Source organism: Anastrepha obliqua, chromosome 4 (assembly GCF_027943255.1).
Source record: "Anastrepha obliqua isolate idAnaObli1 chromosome 4, idAnaObli1_1.0, whole genome shotgun sequence".
NCBI lineage: Eukaryota > Metazoa > Arthropoda > Insecta > Diptera > Tephritidae > Anastrepha > Anastrepha obliqua.
In genome coordinates, this window is record NC_072895.1 from 1,150,683 (window position 1) to 1,169,042 (window position 18,360).

Sequence of the window (18,360 nt, forward strand, 5' to 3'; positions counted from 1 at the left end):
TTTATGACGAAGTACGAGTATACTCGTATTTATATATTTTGCGAACAGCGTGCGCACGCCCATGGACGGCATTGGCAAGAGACTCGGTAAGTTCAGATGATGAAGTCGCCATTCAGGAAAAAAAAAATGGCACAACCACCTTCGATTTTCCACTTGTAAATACATACATACTTATTCGAACGCTAGGTTATGTAGTCTGAATAAATGTACGTAAATTTGTGAATGCATAGGAGCATGCGGAACATCATCGCTCACCTGAGTTTCGATATCGGCCACTTCTGCCCTGTAGTCGAGAATTTCTTGGAGAATAACAGATGTTTGAACAATCAATGCCAGTATTGGAATAAATGGTAAAATTATCATCTGAAAGGCATAAACAAAGAAATAAGTCCCCATTAATTAATTTAGTACGCAGAGGGTAGTCAGCAAAAAAATGTGAAATTGTGCAATGCGACATGTTGCTATTCGTAAACTGTAATTTAAATGAGTTTGTTTGAATGGCGGCAAATGGTGCTTGAATTCTAAGTCAATTTTTTATGTATACTTACTTGCATTAATTGAATACGTCGTCCAGTTTTGATTGCCGGATTACGTGCTGCAGCGCTACAGCACTTTCCCTCCACTGCTGTCGAAACATCCTCTGAACTGACTGATCGAACTGACATTTTATCCAAGTGGTTATCCACTTGTAAGTTCTGTTGAACCTTCGTTTTAAAATGGATGTTGTTGGTTGAGTTAGACTGCATTAATATATTTCTTTGTCCATGATGGTTCAAGTTCGAATTGGAAGGAGTATGAATCAGTTTTGAATCAGAAATAGATATAGGATAGCATTGACAATTGTCCCTAATTTGAGCTTTGAGAATATATGGCCCTATTGCCTCGTCGTTTTGTAGGACTTTCCTCTCTCTTCCCTCAGTGTTGGTAACAGCAATCTCGATATCCTTTCGTGTGCATATGCTTGTGCCGTCTGTTATACAGGGAGCTGTAGACATTCTGGCTTTCTCTCAAAAATCCAAAATTGTGTTTAGCTTCTGAAAGTATACATGTACATATGTATGTATGTGCAAATGTGGGTTCAGGCATAAACTTGTTTCAAAATTTGAAAAGAGTCGGCACGCGCTCGCTGATGTGGTAGAAGTAGTAGTAAATACAGCCGTAGTTGCCGGCGTAGCCGAATGAGTTGGTCGGAAGTGCGTTGGTTCAAATCTCCGTGCATGCAAGACCAAAATGATAGAACAAGTTTCTTCTAATAGAGGTCGCCCTTCGGTAGGCAATGGAAAACTTCCGACTGTGTTTCTGCCATGAATAAGTTCCTCCTAAATAAAACCATCTGCCATCCGGAGTCGGCTTAAAATAGTAGGTTTTCCCCCATTTTGCGGAACATCAACACGCACACCACAAATAGAAGGAAGTGAAAGTTGCGACACTATTTTTAGTCCGCTTATAGAAGGTCATAAAAAATAATATCAAAATTCATTTGAAAAAATTACTACCATCTGAACAACTTGCTAGGAAATTTGTAAATTCGTAAAAAAATACCAAATTGTCATGTTGGGCCATGTAGGTAATCCTTCGGGTTCGACTACGGCGACTTGCCTGTCGGGTTAGTTACATACCTATATTAAAAAACTGACTATGCCATTCGTTTTAACGGCTTATTCTGCATAATGTTTTTTTTTATCAAGAAATACTTTGCATACTTAGTAAAGGGTTTTTCAATAAGGGCGGGTAGATGTTGAAATGGAATAAAATGGCGTTTGCTGTGTGGCACGTAGCGCCGTCCTGCTGGAACCACATGTCGTCTAGGTCCATATGGTTCAATATGGGCCATAAGAAATTGGAAGGGCCTCCACGTCTACCGAAAAATGGGCGCAATGCGCGCAACGTTTGCGTTAATGAACACTCATTTTGATAATAAAGTTTTATCATTTGAACTTGCTGTTCAATCGTGTAACTTGCCATGATGATTTGGCATAAGCAACTAAATAATAAACAAAAGATTTGACAGATGTCACCAAAACAAAATAGATGCCACAGGGCGCCAAAATCGACCCGCGACAATTGAAAAACCCTTTATAAAGACTAGGGCGTCACTTTTGACTAAGTTGAATTCCACTAGCCACATTATAAGACGGTCATATTTGATGCTAGCATTGGTACGTCGAAATTGTTCTACATTTACCTACCCACACACTCTCAAAACATTGTATTGTGCTTTTGTTACATAGAGATTAGAGTACGCCGCTGTTATTTGGAGACTGTACCAAATAGATCTCTCTAATCGGGTTGAGAGAGCTTTGAAAGTTGTTTTTCCGTTTTGCGCTCCCGATGTTTATCGACTTAAAAACACTTGATAGCAGACGATCTATTCTAACGGGCTCATTTATTATTCGTATCATTACTGGAACTAAAATTAAATTTAATGCTCCTGATAAGAAACTTCGACAGTATGAATCCTTGAAGATTGGCTTCTCGAGAACCAATTACCAAAATGCTCCGATTTCACATGGCCGTATGGCCTGTTAGTCAACCACCAACCAGTTTTTGCAAAACTGTATTATTTCCATTTTGTTTGGTTTTTAGCGTCCGATTTTCATATTCTACTGCGGGATGCAGGATCTGAAATACTTTAGCAAAAAAGGCTTCTAGTGTATATGCATAAATATCGCTACATTATAAAACAAAGTCCCAAAATAAGTATGTACGGTAATAACTATATGTCAAATTATACCGTTTTCACAGGGTTTCTTGTGTTTTGAAGTTGTTTTTATCTGGTTGGTTCAACACAAATAGCATAAACCTACAAACGAAGCGTGGCAAATGTGTTAAAACTCAATCATTATATGATTAAAGCGGTTGGAGTATTCTTTTTAGCTAATTAAATTTGTATGTGTTTACTATCACTCTGCATTAATAAATTTTTTCCAATCACTATTAAAATTTTCAAACCAAAGGAACATTTCGTTTGTGTGTTTGTTCGCCGTTTTTGTTTGGACTGCTCCCAGTGAGTCTCCCTTTTTGACCATCTCTATATTTAATTTGAGTTATCTTTGAGAGCTCCAACTTTCTAATATTACAAAAATAGGAGGACAAAGTATATAGGCAAAGAGGAAGGCAAAGTGGACAAAGTACAAAGCGTCACTGTCAGAATCACACCGGAAACATGCTGCTCTCGGTACGCGCAGTCTACCGTTAAGACGTTATGAAGTGAACTATTCTGGTATAAAGACTATTTCTATCGGTGAACTTAACTCATCGCCTAAAATTGATGAAGCGGCAAACTTTGGACCAAAATATCTAAGTCTGCTTCCAAAAAATAATGTCTTAGAGTCCGTCCTAAAGTCTTGGTAGAATTCAAAGATGACTGCCTTGAGGAGAGACGCAAGAAAATTTTGAATCTAGCAAACTGAATCCTAGAAGAACTTCATCGGAATCATTGAAGAAACCTCTGAAGGAAATTGTTTACGGAAAATGTTATCGAAAAATTTGATATCCCCAAATTACATTCAGAAGTCAAACAGCATCTTGACCTCTTTATGCAATGCTATACATTTGAATGAACGCCACGAAAGGAACCTTGCCTTTAAAAAATGTACGCATCTTTCTCGAAATAGAAAGAACTTTGAAAGACTACTACTTCAGGTGGATTTGGATTGGAGGAATTCGTTCGGCTGCTTCTGGAACTCCCTCAACTCTCAAATTTGAAGAATACTGGCTGTCATCGCTTATGTGGATAAGCATCTTCAGGGCCTGAGCGAACTGTTATAAAATGCTCTCTACATTGTGGCTAGTTGGTCTAGAAGGAGTGGACTGAATGTCAACGCCAGAAGGGCCGAAATGCTGCTATTTACAAACAAATATAAAATATCTGCACCGTCACTAAATGTGGTCGGACTCACACTTGCGACCGAAGAAAAAAAAAACCTTGGGATTATTTTAGACCGTAAACATACCTGAAACCGAAACATCGAGGACAAGTCAAGAAAAGCGGTCACTGCCCTGTATGCATGCAAAATGGCTATAAGCAAAATATGGACAAGAGCGTAGTCTTCTACCCCAACCAAGACTCTTAAGACTCTACTTCTACACATAAATATCTACGGCAAATTTCGGGTTAATTGCAACGCAATAAGCCTGAATGCATGCCTACCCTGGTAAGATTCGAAAATTCTCGGAATTTTTAAGCTGCTTCATAAATTTCGGGGTAAAATTAAGGGCCAGAGTCAGTGGTTATCTTCACTGACAGCTTAAGACTAAAGGGTCAAGAGTGGCATCCCCTAAGAATTACTGCAGCTGAACCTAAGCCCACGACTACCTGACTGAGTGGATAGCTATGAAGGAGGCTACATTGTGGGTCAGGGACAGATGAGTCCGATCAGCACAACCGATCCCAATATACTCTAACAGCTAAACTATCATAAAATCTCTACGGTGGAATAATACTTCTTCCAAAGTTGCAATTGAATGTAAAACTTTTCTTCCTGAGTTAGTTAAGCGGGACTCCACGAACGTTTTCTGCGTTTCTAGACACAGAAGCACATCGCGTATGAGCTGGCTAGGAGGAAAACTGGTCTTAAATCAGTCAATTCTGTGCAACATGTGGGCACTTCTTTCTCCGCACGCAAGCTCTGAATCATTTCGGTCTACAACAGTAGTTGGAGAACACTTGTGCGATAACTAGACAGGTTTGGCTTAGAGGGAATGAGCACAGAAGTAGGTCTTTCATGAATCTAGACCGGATTTCCGTTGGTACAGTGGTTGGTATCATCACCGGGCACTCCCTAATGAAAACACAGGGGAAACGTATGGGGGCTGCCGCGGCTGCAGGAACGAGGTGGAGATGGTACCCCGCTCTTTCCAAATACGACATCGCTGTCTAAACTCATATTCTTTAGATGTCTAGCAGACTTGGAATTGGCACCCATTCACAAACTGGGAGTTAGAGCAAGAACTTGAGCATAAACTAGTATTATCACAATGGGTCCCCAAATCTAAGTTCGCCCCTCAACACCCTTATGGAGAGTGGTAACCACCTGCCAAAACCAAAGGTCGTCGAAACCCATTTCGTTAATCATAACTTTGTATCTTAAATAGCATTAGTAAAATTTTCTGAAGATCTGTTACTTTTGTTTGTTTGCAAAGCCGCCGTAATACTCGTATTCATAGTTTGTGTAACACAGCACTAACTTTGGAATTCAATTTGCTATATTATATTTGTCATCGTTGTTTACACTGAAACTCTTTCCTTCCTTCATTTGGAGTAGGAAAAAGCTGTCAGTGTCAAAGTAACTTATCGGTCACCCTGTATAATTATATATATGGATATGTATGCACATATTGTGTGATTAATTGCTGTGAAGTAGGTATACTACTTGTACTCGTATTTATGTAAGTTTTCTCAATTGCACAAATTGAAAGCTTTGCTGAATCAAGAACGTAGTATTGTAAGCACAAAGGGTGAGCCAAATTATGTTGCTCAACTTGAAATAAACAACCTACAGAAATGTACAGATATTCTCGGCTTATCGTTGGCAATATTAATTAAATGGCTGCTCCTGGGACATTGCGCTCGAGAAAATGTTGATGAAGTTTTAATAAAACTAACGCCATTTTATATAAACGGAAAACTATTTGCACACTTATGTGAGTACATAAAGTCGCGTTTCTGAGTGTGAACATATGTATGTATGTACGTGAGTTTTTATGTGCTGCAAGCAATACACATTTATACATATGTATGCATGTATGCAGCCAACCAACCAAACAAAGATTATTGTGACAAATACTGCACTCACATGTCGCCCACACATACATATATGTTATATGTATGTATGTGCACATGGTTCGAACATTGTCTATTGACTCTTCATGGGTCGGTTGTACATACATACATTCATAGGTGTGTCATTATTTATATCCATAACATATATAGTTTGCTTGATTAAAAACTAAAATGCATTGAGTGTTACGTTTATCACTTTGATAATATTTGCAATGTCAATACACTTACTGCAAGCCCTCATTCTCTCTTTATTACTCCAATAGCCAAACAATGAGTTTTTGTGGGGAATAGGCAGCGGAGAATTGCTGCCTTCTTGATTAGCTTTTCAAATTAAACAGTCCAACAGAACTTGAATAAATTTACAAATTAACGCTTTTGTTGATTTTTAGCTAAGGGTTCTAGTTTTACAAATTACACTGGGCTACAAAAACAATTACTTAGTTCTCGGAAATACTAATTTGCACTTTGCTTAGGGATCTCATAACATAACATACCTACATAGTAGCACAATAACTGTTGGAGCAATCTATAGACCCGTAATACAACGCTTTTCCCAAAAAATAATTGCGTTTCTTAACTAAGCCATCTAACTTCTTACTTATTTTTTCTTATTCTCCTAATAATGAAATTTGCTGGTTAATTTGAGATATACCTAATTAATAATTAATTCCTCTTTTATATAGAAGCAACATTTAGTCACTCTGATTCCTTCTCTGCGTTGGAAAGATCAGGTGGGGAAGGACTTGGCTTCACTTTGTATTTCCAACCGGCGGCGCTTAGCACGAGAAAGAAACCAAATCCAAAATCGCTTAAGGGGTTATACGCAGTTATGACTTTCAAAAAAATCGATTTTTTTATTGCATTTTTGTAATGTACATATATTCAAAAGTATACGCACGAAATTTGAAGTAGATCTAAGCAATACTTTCGGAGTTATACCTAAATATGTAGAGATGCCTCGGCACGTTTTAAGGTAGGTATTGAAACTTTAAACGTGTTTTTTTCAAAACGGCATTTTTCAAGTCGGTGTACACGATATCTCGAAAACGGCTTGTTTGATCGGTCAACCGTTTTAACTTAATCTTTAAAGATACATTTTCTAGTAATTAATCGTTCCTTTTGTAAATCTGATACTTATTTTCCATTTTATAATCAATTTACGGCCAAATTTTAACGTAAAAATCGAAATCATTTTTTTTAAAAGCTGCCATTTTGTCAAAATTCACTATTTTGATTAGCCGAACGATTAATTACTAGATAATCTAATATATTAACAAAATTTGTTTGGTTTTTTGATTTCAGATAATCCAATCCTGAGTTACGATGTACACCGTAAATCGTCTTTTTTTAAAGGAGGTTCCAGAAATCGCCTGCAGCGCGCTCTATAATCAACATTTTCATAAATAAAAAATTTTGTTACGTTCTTGAAGGATGCTTTTATAACCGCCAAAAATTTTCAAATTAAAATATTCTGAAGTTTCTTCAGGATAAATCCTTGACAACCCGTCTTTTATTTGCTTCATAACTGCGTATAACCCCTTAAGCGATTATAGTGCCAATCAAGAAGAAGAAGAATTCCGGCGACATTGGATATTGAAGAAATTCATGGATGATTCGGTAAGAAGGAATAGTAAGTAAGGGTCATACAGAATTAACAAGACATGTAATGCTGGGCACACAAGCAGATGCCGATAAAACAACACTTCAGAACCATGCTCAATCGAAGAGTATTGTCGAGGCCCTATGTTTGCGAGCGGAGTGAACAAGGAAAATAATTAAATTACATTGGGTCTCCGCTTATAGCAAATTCACAAGCGCTTTCTTAATAAACAATATAATTAATTTAATAGGCACTAGTCTAGATTTACCATACCCCGATACTCGATTTCGTATGGCAATTGCCTTAATTAAATATAATATTGTATAAAATAAATTAAATTTGCACTAACAGTTTTGCACTAAGTAGTTTTAACGAAAAAATTTATTATAGTTTCGTTACTTTTGATTCTCTTTAGAAATTTTTTGTCGAGATGCCGCCGCATCTGGAATTCTCAACTTCTTCGGCAATTAAAAATAAATTTTTTCATTTATGCACAAAAATCTCGTTGTTGTTGAGTATTTTTCACTTGATCATTTTTTATATTAAGAACTGAATAATAAATTTTCACACACGGAGGATTAAAAATTAAACGAAACAATCTAGAAGAATTGTTAAAATTTGATATGATCCTAGTAAAAAACAAAACTCATCTTGAGCAATTGGATTTTGAAAATTGTGCTCTGCATTAAAATCCAATTCACCACAATTTTAATTGAAATAACCGCATTTTCACACACTAACTCATTTGTTTTTATAAGTTAATATAAAGAGGAAGTAAAATTTAAGTACCCAAATTAAGAATTACTAAAAATTTCCACTTAAATAAGCACACACGGCGAGGACACGACAGCTACTGAGGTTAGGTCTGTTGAGTGTTGTTATTTATATGAAAAGGATAGCGCTGCTAAGGCTAACACAAGTAGGGACTCACCGCAAGGATACATATTACATACACCGTTCGACACAAGTTTGCCTGCAAAATATAATTCTGAAAGTGGATGTCAATAAAAGCAATGTTCATTAAGTCGCAGTGAAAAGTTTTATTACTTACTTACTCTTACTTTATTTAAATAAATTATTTTTTTATTTTGTACTATTTAACTTTATTTTATTTTATTTCGGGTTGGTGCGTGACTATAATTTGGAAGCTCGTTCGGAGTCGGCTTAAATCTGTATGTTGCTACATTCGCGGAACAACATCAAGACGCACGCCACAAATTGGAGGAGAAGCTCGGCCTATGTGTTTTAATATACATTATTTTACTTACTTTACTACTCTAATTTTATTTTATTTATTTCAGACAGAATTCGAAATATCGATCGACCAAATAAATAAAACAATATTATATTGTGGATTTGGTTTTAATTCTGTGGTGGAGCTCAATTTATTAAAAATAATATTTATAATTTAACGACCAAATTAATTTATTCATTTTTTTTATTTTATTTCTTTACTTAACGTTATTTTACTTTACTTTATCGTTTCCGTTTTATCGGTTTCCGTTCTCAGAAATTTGACAGCTTTGCTGTGTGAGTGACGTCACACAGGTGCAATTGGTGATTGTGAACATAGTAATGTATTCTATCATTCATTTAATTTCTTCTTCTTCGTGCATTCTTGCATCAGTGTGACGTCATACAAAAACTATTTCTCTCTGAGACCTTGTATTCTGTCATTCTTGCATAGGTGCGTATGGCAATACTAGCAAAGCGAATTTGCGCAGGGTAATAGCAGTCGTACAAAAACCAAATTTACATGCATTTTGTTTTCACAATTTGGTCGTTTGAATGTCAAAATAAGCTGATTAAAATTTATTATTAATTAAAGAGTCAAATAAAACAGATCACTTTAATATTGAAGCCACTAAAAATAAATCAGAAGTTCTACTGCGATCACCTTAATAGCAGAGTTTTGAGTTTGCAGTTATTCTTCTGTTTATAGCATTAATTAGTAAGCCGCGAGGCGTATTTCTTATCTCTAGCATTAAAATTCCACATTTTGAGAAAATGGTTTCCCATTTATTCGTTTTAACATGACAATATGTTTTAAAAAGCTATTGGAATGCAATATTTAAGCTGGTATATATAATACAATGTGTTATTATAAAAAACAAGCCAAAACAGTCAATTCGATTAAAAAAATAATTACCAGCAAGTGGTCACACTGAAAAAATTATCGATAACAATTGGCACTCATTCTTGTTGCTGATTGTCATTCATAAGGCATATTCGCCTTGTTTGCCATTATTATTAAAATAGTGAAAGGAAATGAAGAAAGTTTTGGTAACAGGCGGTACTGGGTTAGTGGGAAATGCCCTCAAGACTATTGTAAACGAAGACTCACTGGAAGGGGAATGGATTTTTGTTGGAACTAAAGATGCCGACTTGACGTAAGAAAAAATAAATTTATAAGCCGCTAACTTGGGCATAGTAACTTGAATGGATAACCAACTTCAGGGATAGCAACTCCACTCGTGCCCTTTTCGATCGAGTACAACCTACTCATGTCGTGCATTTAGCAGCAATGGTGGGTGGGCTTTTCCATAATATGAACAACAACCTGGATTTTCTGGTAATTATGAAAATAGCCCTTAAAGGAACCTTTGTGAATAGATAATTTAACAATTTAGCGTAAAAACCTGCAAATAAATGACAACGTGCTACAAAATGCATACGAGCATGGTTGCGTTAAAGTAATTTCTTGCCTTTCTACATGCATTTTTCCGGACAAAACCAGTTACCCTATCGACGAGACCATGGTTCATAATGGCCCTCCTCATCCTTCGAATTATGGGTACTCATATGCGAAGAGACTTATCGATGTACAGAATCACGCATATCACGACAAACATGGTTGTATGTTCACATCAGTTATTCCGTGCAATATTTTTGGACCTCATGATAACTTTAAACTAGAAGTAAGCCACGTCATTCCAGGCATGATAAACCGTATGCATCAACTCATTCATGAAAATAAAGGCCTGCCGGAGGACAGGAAAGAGTTTGTTGTATACGGGACCGGAAAACCCCTACGTCAGTTTATATATTCCTTAGACTTGGCTAAATTAATAATTTGGGCTTTGGTCAATTATGAGAGTGTGGAGCCTCTGATTTTAAGTGTAGATGAAGAAAATGAAGTTACTATTTTTGAAGCTGCAGAAGCTGTCGCAAAAGCGTTTGATTTTAAGGTATGGGTTTTTTGCATATATACATACAACTGATATGATATTGAGAATATTTTTTTAGGGGAAATTAATTTGTGATACCAGTAAAGCTGATGGTCAATATAAAAAAACCGCTTCTAACCGGAAGTTACGCAGTCTGTTGCCAAATTTCCAATTCACTGCGTTTGAGGATGCCGTTAAAACCTCTGTGAAATGGTACATTGAAAATATAGACAATGTAAGAAAGTAATTTGATTTATTTCTGGGACGAAAGCTGACGGCTTTGCTCAACTCGATAAGATCAATTTAATTGTGAAGCTCTATGCTTACTAACCAATTATTATTTTCTCTAGACCAGTTAAATTTTTTTAATAAAACGTAGACTTATGAAACGGAATAATAAGCATTCCAAAATTGTGTAGAGGGATCGTAATATGATTAATAAAAAAACGAACGTTAAAAGGAAAACATCTTTCCTTAAATTGCTCTCGCGCGGAGGAGCATATAATTCGTGAAATGGCGATGAAATGGAAAATGAAAGTGTTACGTAGAGTTCTACTAGGGTTATGAAAGTGAATCTTCTTTGTTGTTGTAGCAGTAATAATCGTAACAGAGATAAACGATTCCTCCTTTAATTACGCTAAAACCAATATTTAAAGAGATGTCAAAGTTACTGTAGCAACGAATGAGCGCATTAATATCCGATTGCAGCCTAGAACGTCCTCTACATTTCTAATTGCTGAAAGTATTTTCGAATCATCGGCATATAGAAGAAAATTGTCAAACGAGAAACAGGCAATAATATCATTACTAAATAAATCGAAGAGGTCTACTCTACTACCCTAAAGAGTTGTCTTGTGGAACCCGTGAAGATACATTTAAAGGTACCGATCATTCTCCCCCAATCATTACCACACCTCGTCTATTGGATTAATAAGAATTTAAGCATTGAAAGATAGCAGAAGGAAAACCGAGCGAGGCTAATTTACTAATATATAATTGTGTGAGAAACTATCAAATGTTTTAGAAAAGTTTCTGTAAAAATAGTAGATTCGAAATACTTCAGCAAAAGTTGAAAAACAATATTCACCAAAGACAGGTCGGTTGGAAACTGTATACGCACCAGTGACAAATCCATGCCGGTTATGATTTCGTCGAAAAGTTTGGATATAAAAGAATGCTTCGAAATCGGGCTATATTTGCACACATCGTTATTTTTGCCACGTTTGAGAACTGGGGTAGTAGTGATTGCAAATCAACGAAAGAAACTCTAGAAGACAAACATTTATTAAAAATTAGTTTGGGAGGAGTAACAATGGGCAGACAATTTTTGAGAAAAATTACGGAAAGCTCATCCTTATTTGTCTGCGTAAACGTTTTTATACCCTATTGCCTTTCTCGAAGTCCAGAGAAGCAAGGTTTAAATAGACAAAATTCAACAATGAAAGTTGACATGAGAAAATGAGTCGGCAGCGTCACGAGTGAAACTAGATTTGAAGGAATCGGCAAGCAAACGGGCTGCATCCGTCAATGAAATGAACCTTAGAATGCACTCCAGAGCTGGACTTCTAGAATTCAGAAATTGCCAAAGGCTTTAGGATTGTACTAAATATTCACTTCAATCCCAAGAATTTAGTTCCTGCACAGAAAATTATTTAAGAAGTTGAGTTTTTTTTTTTTTTAATTTTGATAGTTTGATTTTTAGATTTTGGAAATTGTTTGTGGAGTTTAAGTTTAAGTTGTTAAAGTTCATAAGTGGCAGGAAGGATGAAGGATTAAAAGGTTTTTAATTTATGGCACATTTTCGATGAAGATTTCAAGCAACTGAGTTTGACGGCAGAATAGCACTAATCAACATCCAACCTAGAAAGCAAACATTTCCAATTGGGGTCAAGTAAAATGCTATTCGGCCTAGAAAAGTCACAAGAGAAGATATTAAAAGCAAATTCTTAATAAATTTTGTTTATTATTATACTATTTCCTATGGTTCATGGTTCCAGAGAGGCTAGGGTTACTACTCGAAAATTCATAAAATTCAACATTAAGCAATAAAGGGGCATGATGTTTGTCCGCAGGTGAGTCCGCAGTATTAAAGTTAATGTTGTTGCTTGTTTTCAAAAGAATTAATTTCTGCTAAGTCTAGTCTTACATGATTCGAGTGAAGATGTGACATTAGTTGTTATAAAACTAAATTGACAAAAATTAGTCCAGAAAACATTCGGGAAATTTAAGTCCCCAAAAATATAAATATGGTTCCCCTTAAATATGGCTACCTTATTTGGAACAAGAAAAACAATGTTGTCCGGTATGATTTGTAAAGATAAAAATTAATATTGAGCATGAGCTTTTTTGCTTTCTACTCAGCACAGCAATTCCCTTAAGGGGTCCCTAGAGGGGTTCCAGAGCTCGAAAATTTAGGGTATTTTCAGAAATTTTTTTTTACAATAAAAAAATTAAAATCGATATTTAATTTTTGTAGGTTTTTTATTTAAATTCTTTTACAAGCAATAACTGTTTTTTAATTTTAATAATTCAAAAATGGCGCTGAAGCGATGTTGATGTTATGAACAAGATACTAAAATTTTAGACGATTCGGTTGAGAAGTTTTTTTTTTTGACAACACCAGGCCGAAAAAAGGCGTTTCGAAATAAATGAGTTTAAAGCTTGAGGTACAGCAGCGCGCGGACCGCTCTCTACCTAGTTAACGGGCTGTAGAACCTATAATATTGGGAATTTCCGCATGAAAATTTCACAGTATATTCTTAAAATACTATACTTTCGAAATATCAAAAAAAAAAAACAAAAAATCGATTTTTTGAAATTTTTATACCACCGGGTCCTCTTAATAAACCTAAGAAAGAGCTGGCTTGGGGCGAGCGTATGTGCTTGTCTTCCAGCCGAGATGTCTCACATTCAAGAAGAAGGTGTGCTCGCAGAAACAACAGGGGACAGTGGACTATATCCCAATCTTGTGCAGATGACTACGAAATCTGCAGGTGCCTATGAGAATGCCCATGGGCACTAAATAAAAAGTAAGTGAATATAAAGAGCCATAGCGAGCTGATCCTTTTGGGGGATGGGGTCCTCATTTAAGAGCGAGATGTAGAACTGCAATGAGAACTCCGTCCTCTAAATTGCAACCCATACCTTCAACATATCGATCTTTTCGACATATAAATTTGAGTCTAAGTATTCTTCACCGTAAAAATTGACGTTCAGAAAAGTCTCAACAAAAATTGCAACTCCAAACACCAAATGAACACTACGGGTGCCGATAGCCTTCGACTTAATACGAATGCCATCTATATTCTGAAAACAAATTTTTAACACATTGAATAAATCAGTTCTCAATATGGCTATATTTTCTAGTCTAAAAGATCGTTCCTTTGAAAAAACTTAAAATGCCGCACCTTGACACCTGAGCTGGCCAAACCAACGTTTACAAATTTTGTTTGAGGTTATATATATATATATTTTTTTTTTTTATTAGCTCTAGTAACTAAGTGATATATTAAAAAATTGTATTTATTTAAACTTTGAGGGAAAAAATTCTACTCTTAATTGGGACATATGGCTTATGGCGTTTTCTTTTCCCGTAATAAATTTGCATTTATGCCACACTGTGCCAAATAGTCTTTCTTGTTTCTTTCTCGGCATATATATGGGAGGTACGTGTTCTTTTCTGGAAATGTTCCACTCTAACCGGTGCACTCTAAAAAGTCCAACACACACAAAAAGTGAAGGTGGGGATATTAATTTAAGTTCATCAAAATAGTTATACGAAAGCTTTAAAAGTGATAAGAAAATGCAAGTAAATCATTAAATTTTATTAATTCAATGCATAATTTTTGGAAGGATTGATTTTTTTTTTATGAAATATGCAACATTTTCAAATCGTCCACGGTAATATCTTCGTATCTTGCCGTAAAATGATTTTTATAAAACTATATTAAAATAATTAAAAAATGTCAATTTAATTAATAATTAAATTAAATACCTTTTCCTTTTTCCCTTGCAAAAATTGCAAGTTGACAGTTCTGTAGAAACATTTTAGGATAAATTTATGATATATTTAAAAATAACTTTCGCTTTCGACAAACTTAACTTTAAAAGAGTTATCATTAATTTTGGATTAAATGACGTGAAATATGATATTATTTGACAAAGATTAATAGCCAAAACGGTTGTGTATTAAAAGTTAAAGCCGTATGGCAACTCTTTTATTTCTTAACCTTATGTATGGACATAATGTATAATATTTATTAAGTTTATAAATCACAAACTTTGAGCCAAATACAATATAAAGCATTGGAAGCACGACCAAGGAAAAGATCTGTCGGTGTTTCTTGTTTTTGAAAAATTTTACTTTTAGATGCAAACAGAACGACCATTGACCATTTGAGTTCAATATATATTTTACACATACGTACTCTGTTAGTTGTTTGATGTAGTTTGTCCTCCAATCCGTGGTTTGCGTTGTTGTTCTAACAACATATCATATTCCTTAAACAAATTTTTAGGAGAGGTAAATGCGGGTCGTTCGCATTACGTGTACCCGAATATTTTGAAAACTTTAAGGTGTGGGTCTCAGAGTTGCTATAAATATAACCACCCCCGTAGGACAAATAATGCTTATGGAAAGATTTTTCATGATGGAAATGCACTCGAAGGTTTGCCGTTTCTTCAGCTGCGATGACTGCCGGAGTGATCTCTCACGAAACAATCAAAATGGTAATCTATTTGAGTATTCAAAATTTTACATCGAAGCATAAATAATGTGACATGTGGAATATGCAAGTAACACACACTGGCTCACGACGTCGACGATCGTTCCCACGACAGCCGGTTCAAATTTGGTGTGTGTCCGTAACGGGTGTCTATGCGGTTAGACTTGGGATTTTCTCAAGTCCTTTCTGCAGAAGCTGTTTGGAGGACGAGGTGAAATCATCTCAGCACCTTCTACTCAGCTGCCCTGCTCTTGTCGGGCTAAGATTCAGATATCTGGGCTCACATTTTTGTTACACCGGCGCATATAGCAGGCTTAAGCGCATCAGGGGAATTTCATTAGCAGATTGAAACTGTGAACGTAATTAGTCACCGTTTTAAGTTTAGTCAAGCTAAATTTAAATTGTTGGCGGGAAAACTCAGAAAAATTTAAAATTTTTTCAGTTGGGCTACTTTGTATTAAATAAAAAAAAGTTTCAGAAGTGAAACTTTGAAGGCAGACAAAGAAAGAGGGAGAGACCCGAGAGAGATTGAGAGAGAGAGAGAGAGAAAGAAAGAAGGAATATATATCTAAATAAATTCACAACATTTGCAAAGAATACAAATAGACAAAATTTACAAAAAAGGGAGAAGGGTCGACCGGTGTAAGTAAACGCCGGACACAAACCATGGCAACAAGGCGCACTACTCCGAGCTTTAATCACCCGCATAAACGCCGCGATTCCAGCACCGCAGCAACGGCACAAATTACCGCAAGGCAATACCAATAAATCCGTCGCCGGAATGGATAGCTCTTTATAGTACGCACAACACTAGCCAAGAAACGGAAATAAGCGCCAAAAAGTAGGCACCAAAAAAAAAACGCCTCAAACCGTAGGCACCAACGAAATATAACAACAAACAAGCGCCAAAAAGTAGGCAGTGTTATTTCACACTACAAATTAGCGACCACAAGGAAAAACTCAAGAAAAATAGCCTAAAGTGTACCTAAGATATATTTAAGGTATAGCTCTCTCTCTCCTTTTCCTCTACGTTATATCTTTTTTCTCTCTCGCGAAACGAAAATGCCCAAAACGTTGCATGGGAATGGAAATTTTACTCTCCAATCTCCCTCATTCATTGACGTCTAAGAAATATAAAATCAAAAATCAATAAGCAAATAAAATGCAAAATAATAAGCTTAACATAACATGATTTTATATTGTCTCCAATAATTTCTTCAATTACCTCATCGCCGCCAGATGAAGAACATTCCATTAGCATAAGATACCTTCAACGCTTTCGACTTGAGATTCGGAATCTGTAGTAAGGGCGACTGGAGGCTGTGGTTCAGAAGTGCATACCTCTATATCATTGGCTGATTCATGTTTAATATATGACTTCAAATAAATTTTATAAATTATATCTAAAATATATTTACTTACAGGGAGAATGTTTTAATCCCCATTTTTATTCAAATTTGGAATTTTGACTCAATTCGCAAATTTTAATTATTTACTTGTTTATTTTTAAACAAATACAAGTAAAAGTTCATCCAGTAAATATCGACTTCCCCTCAAAATAAATGCCATTTTGTTCTCTCACTTCCCCCACTTTGCAAGTTTTTTGGATACATGAACAACAAACATTTGTTAGAATGATTTGCTTCATGAACAGACCTTATAAAATATAGTACAGATATGCATTTTATATTCGAGACCATTGCAAAATTCTCCGTTCTATGTAAAGTTGATCGCGAGACCGTTCCTTTGAATGCCAATTCTTCAGTAACAATAACCAGTTCCATTTGCAACGAATTGCTTCCTACCATAAAAAGTACACACTTTTTTAATATATAATGTAACATGTTTATATATTTAAATACATTTAACATATATTTTACATAAAATTTACATAATCTCATACAGTACATACAATATTAGTTATAAATATTTTTATTTTTATAGGAGTCATTTTTATTTGTAATTAGAGAAATTGATCATTTTAATGTGTATAAAATGACAAAGACGTTAATTCGATGATGAAAGAAGGTTTAGTTGTGGAATCAGGCACATAATAGGCATGTACATACATTATATTATATATTTACTGCATTAAAAAAATTATTTTCGTTATTTTCCTTATTTCATAGGTGATTTCTATGACTTCGTCTCTTCATATTAAAACAATAGTAATTATACATATTATATTTAATTTATACAAATTAAGAAAAATATTTCAATCAACGAAAAAGAAAAACAAAAATAAGAATTTACACTCAACATTAATAAGTACGAATTTTGCACATTTTACCCATTCGTCCTTTACAACGAGTTAAAATTATTGAGATATTTTTTTTTAAAACAACGCTTAAGGCAAACGATGATGAAATGCTCTTGGCATTCGTGTTGGTGTTGGTGTTGGTGGTGGGAATGCGAGAGTTGCTCTTCTAGATGCTGGGTATTGGTAAATAATGTTGATATTTGCTAAACTAATGTCACTCATTTCTAAGTCTTTTCACATAAACCCCCTTACACACGCCTCTTTTTGAGCAGTTTGTCCTTATTCTGTAGTGTAAAGAATCCGTTGACCCATTTCAGATCGGGCTTCGAAAATCGTACAGTTTGACCTTCGCCACAGGCATTCTCTGCAGCATAGATGCCTTTAAGCATAACGCTAGAGCCTGTGCCACAAGCCAAAGCGCTGCCGACGTCGAATAAGCATGGATCGTTGACCACGGAACTGCAGACACTGGTTTCATCTGCTCCGCAACTCTCTCGCGCTTGGGGAATTGTGTTTGAAACGTGCATGATGGCGCCTTCCTCGTGACCTATGAGAAATTGAGGTTTTTAATTGAATAATTTAAAACGAAGATAAACCCTCATATACTCGTACACATTTGTTATACATATATACAGTGAAACCTTTCATGGGCGGACAGTCACCGTCAGTCAGTTTTTGTCCGTGCCAGAGAGGTGTTCACTCAAAAGAGGGTAACTTCCTCCGATACATAAGATTTGGGGTAGAAAAAAAATATCCGCTCACAGAGGTGTTCGTTAGGAGAGGTTGCACTGTACATATATACATTCCGTATATATGGGGGCTTT

The 18,360-nt window shown here is 35.6% G+C and overlaps 3 protein-coding genes across 3 annotated transcripts in view; 1 reads left to right on the forward strand and 2 right to left on the reverse strand.

The window, feature by feature from the left end:
- Window positions 1–8,230, reverse strand: part of LOC129246184 (uncharacterized) — a 30,650-nt gene extending 22,420 nt beyond the window's left edge. Inside the window, exons 1-3 of the mRNA XM_054884770.1 lie at window positions 8,175–8,230; window positions 549–1,034; window positions 256–363 (exon numbers count right to left, since the gene is read on the reverse strand). Coding sequence (XP_054740745.1) covers window positions 256–363; window positions 549–995 — 555 coding nt within the window. The 5' untranslated portion in view covers window positions 996–1,034; window positions 8,175–8,230. The remainder of the gene's footprint in view (window positions 1–255; window positions 364–548; window positions 1,035–8,174) is intronic.
- Window positions 8,231–9,583: 1,353 nt separating this feature from the next.
- Window positions 9,584–10,949, forward strand: LOC129244507 (probable GDP-L-fucose synthase). The gene is made up of 4 exons (XM_054882170.1): window positions 9,584–9,775; window positions 9,843–9,957; window positions 10,016–10,573; window positions 10,632–10,949. Exons 1-4 carry the CDS (start codon window positions 9,654–9,656, stop codon window positions 10,797–10,799), a joined length of 963 nt encoding a protein of 320 aa, XP_054738145.1. The 5' UTR covers window positions 9,584–9,653; the 3' UTR covers window positions 10,800–10,949.
- Window positions 10,950–17,178: 6,229 nt separating this feature from the next.
- The window catches only part of LOC129245321 (inactive serine protease scarface), a 28,259-nt gene continuing 27,077 nt past the window's right edge, over window positions 17,179–18,360 (reverse strand). The window contains exon 7 of the mRNA XM_054883405.1: window positions 17,179–18,083. Within this exon, the coding sequence (XP_054739380.1) occupies window positions 17,785–18,083 (299 nt within the window). The 3' untranslated portion in view covers window positions 17,179–17,784. The remainder of the gene's footprint in view (window positions 18,084–18,360) is intronic.